This window comes from Zerene cesonia, chromosome 28 (assembly GCF_012273895.1).
Source record: "Zerene cesonia ecotype Mississippi chromosome 28, Zerene_cesonia_1.1, whole genome shotgun sequence".
In the NCBI taxonomy this organism is placed as follows: Eukaryota; Metazoa; Arthropoda; class Insecta; order Lepidoptera; family Pieridae; genus Zerene; species Zerene cesonia.
Genome location: NC_052129.1, coordinates 4,466,039 through 4,476,655, shown reverse-complemented (window position 1 = coordinate 4,476,655; position 10,617 = coordinate 4,466,039). Strand labels below are relative to the sequence as shown.

The 10,617-nt window shown below is 35.7% G+C and overlaps 1 protein-coding gene and 1 non-coding gene across 3 annotated transcripts in view; one reads left to right on the top strand and one right to left on the bottom strand.

The window, feature by feature from the left end:
• Window positions 1–144: 144 nt before the first annotated feature.
• LOC119837617 (protein-methionine sulfoxide oxidase mical3a) overlaps window positions 145–10,617 on the bottom strand; it is a 30,017-nt gene continuing 19,544 nt past the window's right edge. Inside the window, exons 5-16 of one of the 2 annotated variants that reach the window (XM_038363295.1) lie at window positions 9,722–9,793; window positions 9,284–9,440; window positions 7,168–7,262; window positions 6,636–6,811; window positions 5,985–6,042; window positions 5,003–5,158; window positions 4,010–4,116; window positions 2,884–3,039; window positions 2,014–2,176; window positions 1,527–1,669; window positions 772–908; window positions 145–310 (exon numbers count right to left, since the gene is read on the bottom strand). In XM_038363295.1, the coding sequence (XP_038219223.1) occupies window positions 160–310; window positions 772–908; window positions 1,527–1,669; window positions 2,014–2,176; window positions 2,884–3,039; window positions 4,010–4,116; window positions 5,003–5,158; window positions 5,985–6,042; window positions 6,636–6,811; window positions 7,168–7,262; window positions 9,284–9,440; window positions 9,722–9,793 (1,571 nt within the window). In that variant the 3' untranslated portion in view covers window positions 145–159. The remainder of the gene's footprint in view (window positions 311–771; window positions 909–1,526; window positions 1,670–2,013; window positions 2,177–2,883; window positions 3,040–4,009; window positions 4,117–5,002; window positions 5,159–5,984; window positions 6,043–6,635; window positions 6,812–7,167; window positions 7,263–9,283; window positions 9,441–9,721; window positions 9,794–10,617) is intronic. The other variant, XM_038363296.1, reaches the window with a different exon arrangement.
• On the top strand, window positions 10,006–10,198 carry LOC119837722. Its single transcript, XR_005288167.1, has one exon. It is a non-coding gene; the product is annotated as a U2 spliceosomal RNA (small nuclear RNA).

The window sequence follows — 10,617 nt, the reverse complement described above, 5'->3', positions numbered from 1 at the left end:
ATAAATATATGGTAAGGTAAAGAAATAGTTCTAAGTTTATATTTCACCCATGGACAATTTCCAATATACCGAAGAAGGAAAGATGGTTGAAGTTTTTCTGGTTTTTCAAACTCCAAAGTATACAACTTTGGAGTTTGATTTTTATTTTATTTAAGTTGTTTAACTTGTAAGAAAATTAAAAGGATGGGCATTTTGCTGAATTAAAAATGTATGTAATGTTTGTCTTACCACAAATCGGTTAACTTTCGGCGCGAAAGTTTTGGTGACTGTGGTCGTTTGCACTTTCATATTCTCGAACTTTTCGCGTAAGCTGTGAACGAATTATTTAAGTATATTATTTTATAACATTCATAAATATATTTGTGAGTTATTATTAGACTTATTATTTTACAAAATAAATAGGACTTTATCCAGCTCGAAGGATGATATGTGTTATTATCAATACTTTAAAAATATATTTTCCATGCATGGTGCGATGTATATATTAAAAAAAAAAATGCACCGCACCATGCATGGTCAATCTTAATTTAAACCATCCTACTCCAAAATAAGAGCATACATGCAAATATGTATACAAATGATATCAGACATAAAATAGTAGTCCTGAGAGCCATAGGTCCTTCGAGCCAGATACGCACTGTATTCATTTATCATTTTATTAATATATATGGTCCTTTGAAGCGGATACGAATTACGTATATAAGAATTTTTTTATGATAGCAAGCAGAGCAATTCAATGGCCCTTCGAGCTGGACACGGAATAATTGTGACCTCTTAGCAGTGGCCAGGGATTCGCCGTCCTCTTCGGCGTCGTCGCGCGGGACAGAGACGGGGCGCGGCGCGCGCTCGCTCTCGGACCAGTGCTCGAACCGGTCGCGGAAGCTCTTCGTGCGGGCGAGCTGCTGCGCCTGGTTTATATACAAACATTTATATAAATTTAATTTTTAGTTTTATAGCATTGAAATGCTTTATAAACGAGAAATTTTGAAGAATAGAAAAAATTTCATCACAAAGCGGGATTCCAACCCGAAATTTCTCAACATTCGTATATTTTCATGGGTCAACTAGACGCTCGTCCCGGCTCCGCCCGGTCATGATTCCTGTTTTATCTCTAAGAAACATTTAATCGGGATTCAAAGTATCCTATCACCCAATTCAGCTCATATTCTGTCAGCTCATATCCTGTCTGTATACCAAATTTCATCAAATCCGTTCAATTGTTTCAGTGTGATTGACAAATATTAGTGTGATTACTGTAACATTATTAGCTTAGTGGGAGACAATCATCATTTCGCTAGATAAATTGAGAAAAAGATAAGGTTTCTATGAGTAAAGTAAAATAATATGCTTGTCTATAACAAGCATATTCTTCATCAGTATAACCTTTTTTATTATTTTCTCGAATTCTCGGTCATTATGATATTATAATTTTGTAATGGTCCTTTGAGCCAGAGATACTGTGATCTTTTAGTGCGTTACTTTGACATTCATTTCACTTATCTATAACTTTACTATGGTACAAGTACCTGCAGCAGGGCCTCATCCCTCTCGCGGGTCTCCATGTACTCCTCTTCACTCTCTTCTTCGCTGTACTCCGAGCTGGTGTCTCCGGTGTGGGTGTGTTCCCCGGGAGGTGGTGGGGTGAACCGCTTCAGGGGTTTAGGACCTGCTGGGAAAGAAAATTTGATTAGAATGGGTATAGGAAAGTTTATGTTAAAAACTATTTAAAGAAGTGTGAAATTTGTTTGTCATAATAAGTCTTTTTTTTCTGTATTGGTATGTTACTAACCCGTTTACTTTACTTAATTTTTGTCGTACCCTGTATCGTTGCATTTATTACAGGATCTATTACAAACCCTTATACTGTATACCCTGTTCTTACAAAAAGCGAAGACCGTACGAATGCTACCTTGACTTGCATAAAAATCAATATAGAGATTAGTGCCAGGCTCTGATCTAGGTATATCTAAAGGAAAATTAGCAATCTAGATAAGGACCAAGTTCCAGGTATACCAGCAGGTTCCGGCCTTCGGGTCTGCTCCTCCATCTCGCGGAAGACGTTAATCATCCTGGAGGCGGTGTGCCTGCTCGCGGCCAAGCTGGTGTCGGCCGCGGGTTCATCGCTGCGGACCACGCTCGGCTCGTGGTAGATCTCTGGCGATGGGGATTTGGGACGCTAGAAGAACAAAATTATAATGTGGTATACATTTTTAATGTGAAGCCCAGCACGCTTCGTCACGAATTGGGCCAGCTCGCACCAGGGAAGTACCACCCCACAGAAAACCGGCGTGAAATAATAGCATGCATATTGTATTTCGTACGGTGTGGGGAGGCCGGAGGCCTGTTTCCTTTTCCTGGCCATTCCCTGTCCATTCCTTCTTTCCAGTCATCAATCCTTTTCTGATTCCTTACCCTTTAAAACCGGGCAGCGCATTAAACACAGTCTCAACCTCTCCGAAAGTTCATGGGCGGTGGTGTTCGCTTACCATCAGGCGAAACTCCAGCTTAGTTATGACATAAAAAAATATCATTATTTTTGCTGTGCTTTTATTATTTCTCATCATTTCATTTCAAGTGTAACTATTAATTCTTGGGGGCCTGATGGCCATATAGACCATTTTGGGCACCAATCTCTGACCAAAATGTTAGTCATAAGCAATAGATCTAACAATATATTATACACAACCATATGTAATGAGAAAAAGCAATAGTTAAAATTAAATTATTAATGACTATTACTATTTCATGTTTAATATCCGGACCATAAAATAAAATAAGATTTAAGTAGCAAACGTATATTTCACTCCTGATTCCTTCATATTTTGAAGCGATTACCAGGTGTTTATTAAAGACACAATTAAGAAATAACTACAGTCAATTTACCTGGATCTGTCTGGGCGGAGTCATCCTGAACTCCTTCCGCTTGGTCTCAGGTTGGTAAGTTTCGAAGAATTTGAACCGGTCAGAAATGTCTGAAGTTTCTATTTTAACGTCTTCCACCTTATCAGCCGCGCGAACTACGTCTTTAGGCACGAATGGCTGGAAATTGGGAATGTGTTTATTTATTTAAACTCTAAATATTGTTCTTTGGGTGGTTTATGTAGTATAGGCTCAGTGGTGACCACCTCGGAATTAAAATAGACAAGTGGGGGTTTGAGACCATGCAAGCGTGCAGGAAATGAAAGTTTTAAATTTATCCGCACATGTGGATAACATCACCATTCCTCGAAACGCTGCCAGAAAACATCGTGAGGAAACCGACATGTCCGAGAATCAAAAGTTCGACGACATGTGACATCTGCCAACCCGCACTTGGCCAGCGTGGTGGGTTATGGCCTGAGCACTCATAGGAGACCTATGTCCCAGCAGTGGGAACATATATGGGCTGATCATGAAGTAGTATTGTTTTATCAGAGAATAGAAGAGATCATTACATTATATTTTGAATTCAATAAGGATCTAGGGGGTTTATCTTGACATCTTAAATCAGTGCTAATTCCAGTGTGGGAAAAGGACAGAGCTATATAGTCACTTTCCCACACTGGACTAACTTTTAGATGCCTCATGTCCTGAACTTTGAAAGGATAATATGGGGTTTTTGATACACATATTAAAAATATGTAGAATAAGGTTTTTTAAGTAAATGCAGTAAATTATAAATTTAAATAAACATACTTAATCAATATTGCAATGGGCGGTTTTAAATTTAAGGCTATCGCTATATACTAGCTTTTGCCCGCGGCTTCGTATGCGTTAAATTCGGCGTAGTTTAATAGATGTTATTATTCATATAAACCTTCCTCTTGAATTACTCTATCTATAAAAAAGCTCCATCAAAATCCGTTGTGTACTTTATAGATCTGAGTATACATACATACATAGAAACGGGCGCGGGAGGCGACTTTCCCAATATTCAAATTAAATTCTTTCCAACTGACTTACAAAGTGATAAAATTAAATTATTTTTAGAGCAGACAAGAGAGCAAAAATAAAAATTAAAATAACTCACCAACTCCTTCCGTTTCGGCGCTTCCTGTGGAGGGGGGGACACTGGGGGCATAGTTTTAGCATTTGCGTCTAGCTCCAGGAAAATTGATCTAGACTTCTTTGCTATGCCTGTAGAGATGTGTACATATTAATATTTCAAAGTCATGATAACTGTATCATATTTTGTTATTTAAACAATTATTTTATCAAAAAACAAAACCGACTTTAAACTAGACCCTATTTTAAATGGACCACAGTCATCAGATTTTCAATAAAAATAAATTCATCATAATAGGTTCATCCAGTTTAAAGGTCTGAGGTTTATTGAACTAAAAAAATACAGACAAATTTAGAGCCTCCTAAAGTCCGTTGAAAAAATATCAATTAAAATACGTCTATCGATTTCGAATGTTAATCTGAACAAACCAACAAAAAGAGACGTAAATGCAATATCGATACGATATAGGTGCACTCTTACATTTAATAGAAAGCTGTCATTGCTACTGATTTTTTATTTATTTATTTGTACAAACTATCACTATTGTTATATTACATACTAGCGGTATTCCCAGGATTCGCTCGTGGTACATATATAAGCCTATAGCATTTAAGAATCTCGTAAATATCCAACGGTAAAATTATTTTTTTAAACGGTCCAAGAACCAATCGGTTCCTTAGATAATTGCATCCAAACAAAAAAAAAACTTTATATTATTACTAGCTGCGCCCCGCGGTTTCACCCGCTTAAGTCCGTATCCCGTAGGAATATCGAGATAAAAAGTTGCCTATATGTTATCTTTATATGTTATTTATATATATGTTATTCCCTTAATGTTATTTATATAAGTTGCCTATATGTTATTTATATTGTTGTTCAGCTGTCTACGTACCAATTTTCATTGCAATCGGTTCAGTAGTTTTTGCGTGAAAGAGCAACAAACACACACACATCCTTACAAACTTTCGCATTTATAGTACTATAAAGTAGGATAGTATAGATGAAATATCTATCTACCTTCATTAAACACAGCGCGATCTTCCAACTCCCTGTTCTTGGGCGGTTGGTTTTCATCATTAAAAACTTCGCCGTTTTCAAACCTCTCCTTGATAGCTCTTGCTTTCTCTGCGTCCAAGTCTAATTCCTTTGCGATTTTCTCTGCTGACGTTACTCCTGTATGAGAGAAGTCATTCGTTGAAGCAATATAATTATGAGATTAAATTAAAAATATATATAAAAATACGCTTTAATTATAAAATAGAAATGCAGAGTATATGAAAAAAAATATTTAATCGATCGAGGCGATCTTAGTATATATTTATAGCATATATTAATAGTATATATTTATATTCTTAGTATATATTTATAGAATAGTTATATATTGATTTACTTCAACAAAAATTGTACAAGAAACTTAAAAAAATATTATTAATAAATTGCTGTGGGGCGGCCTTATCACTCAGAAGTGATCTCTTCCAAGCAAACCTGGGCAAAAGGTAACAAGCATTATTAGATTATTGGCGGGTCGAGAAACAAAATAGCAAAATAAGGTATAACATAAGTGAAGTCCCGTGTCCCCTAGTGGGGTATGGGGCAGATGATGTACATCCGTTTCACTGATCGATTTTCTTTAGGGACAAGTAGGTGATCAGCCTTCTGTGTCCTGCCAGACCGAGACTTTTTTTTTGTGCGTCCCCACCGGGAATTGAACCCAGGACCCCTCGGTTCTACGCTCACGCGTTAACCACTGAACCAAGGTATAACATGCATAATATAATATCACCTATTTATGATAAAAAGATACTCATCAAATTACTATCATTACAATTAAAACACGATATCCAACAATGTCAAAACACATAAAGTCAAAATTTGTTTATAATTGTATATAATTTACTATATACACTACTTTACTTTGTTTATAATTTTTAGATGAAATTAAAAAATATTTAAATCGAAATTCGAAAGTAAATAAAATTGTCTTAACATATTTCCGTACCTTGTTCACTCTGCATAACGGATTGCTCATACATCTCCTTGATTTTAGCTTGTTTTCCCTGAAACAGAAAACAATTAATATAAATAAATATTTATTAATATAAAATCACAAGTATACCTAATTTATATTAATTATATAAATGTAGTATAGTATAGTGAAGAATAGTAAAGTCTATTATAGTTCAGTATGTTGTAGTGTTGTTTAGTGCACTGTAGTATAGTGTGCATTACATTACAGATACAATACAATATTGCAGTTTATTGAAGAATAGCGTGGTCTATTGCAGTGCGTAGTGTTGTAGTGTTGTCTAGTACACTGGAGTACAATGAAGTGCAGTACAACGCAATATTGTAGTTTATTGAAGAATAGCGTGGTCTATTGCAGTGCGTAGTGTTGTAGTGATCCAGTGCACTGTATTACAATGTAGTGTTATACAAGGAACTTTAGTGAAGTGTAGTGTAGTCCACTGGTATGCAGTGCGTTGTAGTGTACTGTTATCTCGCGTATAAATTACCCACCCGTTTTCTAATCTTCATCCATCCCAATCTTTTCCCTTTCCCCTTGAGGGCAACTCAGCCGCTGAGGCACTAGCCTCGCGAATGTCCACACTGGTGGCTGCTCCCAGCAGGCCAGCCGGTCAGGTGCACTCACCAAGAACAGGCGGCTCCTGATGTTCTGTATCTCCTGCTTCCGCTCGCGGTGCCGCTCGGCGCTGGCGAGCTGGCCGCTCTCGAAGCGGCCGACGATCTCGCTCATGTTGCAGAACGACGCGGGCTGCTCGCGCGCGCCCGTGTGCTTGTACGAGTTGCGCAGCACTGAGTCCTCGTCTGGGATGTGGATACACATATACTTAAAAAAATACAAAAAATAACAAAAAAAAATTGGTGTACTTTTATAGAGCTGGGTTGTGGATATACACTTAAAAAAATTAAAAAAATATATAAAAAATCGTACTGTAGTGGTTATACTGTATTGGGTACGTGGGACGTGGGACGTGGGACGTGGGACGTTTGAAAAAGTATGCAAGGCTAAGAATATAATAGCGGGCAACTGAGCTAGTGGTTCGCCTGATGGTAAGCGATCACCTCCGCTACCCGCTTTTAAGGGGTAAGGGATATTAGTTTTTTGGGTTTATTTTTAATTTTACCAATGGATTTTAAGTGTATTGTTTTCATTTAATTACCATCTTCATCCTCATGTTCGCTGGAGCTGGGCTCGACAGCAACGCCATTTAGGCACTCGTCAGAAACACCAATGTCCATTCCCTTCGCTTTGAATCTGATAATTAATAAACAATGCTTAAAAAACTGCCAACCGGACATATGGGAAAAAATCTTTACTTAATCTAATTCTACAAAAAAGGCCAAAGACGTTGCTCAGGGTAGGCACCACTGCGAATTCCCAAATTCAACCAAATAGCAACAACTTCGTAATTACTATCAAATACAAAAATAATTACGTGAATCGTTTGATAACTCACGGAATTATCGAATAAGAAAACAAAAAACACACACACACAACAAATAAGTCGACTTGAAAACCTTCTTAGTATATACATAGGAACGTCGATTACAAAAGTGCAAAAGGTCTGTTGATAATCTATTCAAAAATTCAAAATAAATGTAATTCAAAATAATTTTGTAACACTATCCTACTAATTCCTACTAATCCTACTAATATTATAAATGCGAAAGTTTGTAAGGATGTGTGTGTGTCTGTAGCTCTTTCACGCAAAGATTACTGAACCGATTGCAATAAAATTTGGCACGTAGACAGCTGGACAACTGGAATAACATATAGGCAACTTTTTATCCCGCTATTACTGCTGCTTACGGGATACGGACTTACGCAGGTGAAACCGAGGGGCGCCGCTAGTATATAGATAATTTTTAAAACAAGTTTGAATTTTATGCTGCATAAAAATAAAAAAAGTAAAATAGACTACACCAATGACCCAATTTATTAATAAAAAAAAACTATTATAAGTTATTTATACACCGTTACAAGCCTTTTCAAATTTCACAGTCACTAATTACTAACTAGTAATTACTACCTAACCATAAAAATAACTACAATATCTGAAAATGCAAAACAAATACACTTTTTCAAAACAATTCCTAACACTCACTTCCAATTTCAATAATTCCAATCCATTAATTCCAACAAACGCGAAAGTCGCATATAACAAAAACTATTTCACATTATTCATAACACTCGACTAACTAAAAAATGAATGAAGCAAACTAAAAAGGAAACGGCTGCGATACATTATTTGATATGCTTTCTTTATAAAAAAATACAAGTCGAGTAATAATCAACCGTATTGCGATAAGAGAAGGTCTATAATTAAATGTACATTTCATCCCGAATTTACATTGCATTGACGAAGCGAGAAATGAACCTACTGTTAATGCTGATAAAGTTCATATTTCAACACTTAAATAAACCCTGGAACGCCAAAGATGAAATTATTTTTTTCCCACCCTTACATTGCGTGCTTACACCGGCAATATTAATATTCGTTTTAGCAAGTGCAGCAATGTACTGTGTTTTGATATAAATTAAAAATAGATTGAGTGGTCTGGAATTAAAAATAGTAAGCAGACGGTGATGACGTCAATGAGTAGGGACAGTGTGTTACTTCCTACGTGTAAACTAATAAAATATATATCTATAATTGTTATCTATGAGTCATTTGAATACTTTATTTTATTAATAAATGAATTTTGTTTTTATTTTTTATGTAAGAATTCGATATTAAATTTTATACTATATTGACATTTTTTATAACTTATTATTTTTTGTGATAATTTTTTGTCTTATTTACTCAATAGATTTTCCTTCAAAGGTTGCCTGGATTATTATGTAGGAAATCCAATCTATGTATATGGATTTCTATTTGTTTTTTTAAGCATTTTTATTGCAATAAATAATTTATCGCAACAATTCATAAATTTTTTCCCATAATCCCTCTCCTTTCCGCATTCTCATCCTCGACATTATTGTCTCTTTCACACGTAACCCAAACCCTTACCCGGTTAAAAGGTTCATTTTATTGAAGACTAGGCAATCGTACTGGCATCTGCCGGGATAACCCGGGGAAAAAATAATGTATCTGTTATTTTGGCAATAGAATGCTTAAGATAATAATAAACATCAAGTAATTTTTAAATCCCTTAAAACAGTTTAGATGGATAGTTTTAACAATAGGAATAAGATTGTTATATTGACATTTAATTTGTCTGACTTTTAAAGACTACTGTCTCTCAATCACAAAATTGCTATAAGTAGGTGCTTACTTGGCAAGTTTAGACAACAGAGTGGCACTCTTCTCATGGTGATGACGCTCCAAGGCTGGAGGTTCCTCCGCTTGGGCTTTCTTCTCGAACACCTGGAAGCGGGACTTGACGTCTAGGGACGCTAATTCTTCGAGACCTAGGTCTGGTTTGTCTGATGCTGTGAAAGAAGTTTAGTTGGGTTTGGAGGCTTTAAAAATATTAAAAATTAGAACAATATGAGTGTTTCAAAATAATTTCAAAAGCTTTTTTATTGCGTGTGAAAGGTTAAAAGTGCAGCCCTATAATTTATTTTAATTATAACATATATTGTTATTTTTATTAATAATAAGTTTAATTTATTTAAATTGTGATATATATAAAACATATTGGTTCTAACATACTAAAATTACGAAGTCAAAGGATAAAAAGCTATATTTTACACAATCAAACACATTTTACCTCTAACGACATCTGGCGGTAGCTCCACGGGATTGCTTTCACAAATGATCATTTGATGTTTTTTTGGTGCGGCTGTAACAAAAAAATTATATCACTATAATGTATTTGCCTCACAGTAATATATAATTATTTATACACGTCACTGTGGTATCACATAACCAGTGATACTGACTTGAATATTAATCGCGCCGATAGATGTCGCTGTATAAAAAACACCATTTCTATATCGCGCTAACAAAGTTTTTTCCCGCGCATTCAATAACATTTTTCAATAGTGTACTGGTATCGCTTCTCGGCCTTTTGGCTAAGATCAAAGTGTAGTATCTGTTCTTTTCAGCTTAATATCTGAAAGTTCCCGCACAGCGGGACCAGTATATTAAACTGATTTTTGTAAACCGACGGGATGTTCGGGGCTCGCTCCACTCCCGTCACGGGTCGGCCCGGCATTGCAGTGCCGCCGGGATCGGCCCACATAAATAAACTTAAATTACAATGGTAATTAAACATGTGTAAAGTAGCATTATTATGTTACCTATTTATATTTATTATATTTTGCGTCAATCTACTAAACTTTGTTTATTTAATATATCTATGATTTGGCATCTTGAATTGCTCTTTAAGTTAAGAATATATAGTAGTTAGTTTATTAAAGTAATTAATTCTTTGTCTCACTTATAATTACTTCTAAATTTTTGCTGTCCCACTATGCCTGCATCTATTATCTAAATTGGTTGACGTTCCCAAAAATTAGAACTTCCCCATTTACGGATTTTTTCGTCATTTGGTCCCCGTTTAAAATCGACCGTGGTACCTCCCCCCGTAGTCCAAGAAAATGGGTAGGGTAAATGCGAATTTGAGATTAAAACTTGAATTTTTGATATAATTTACTTTGAGGA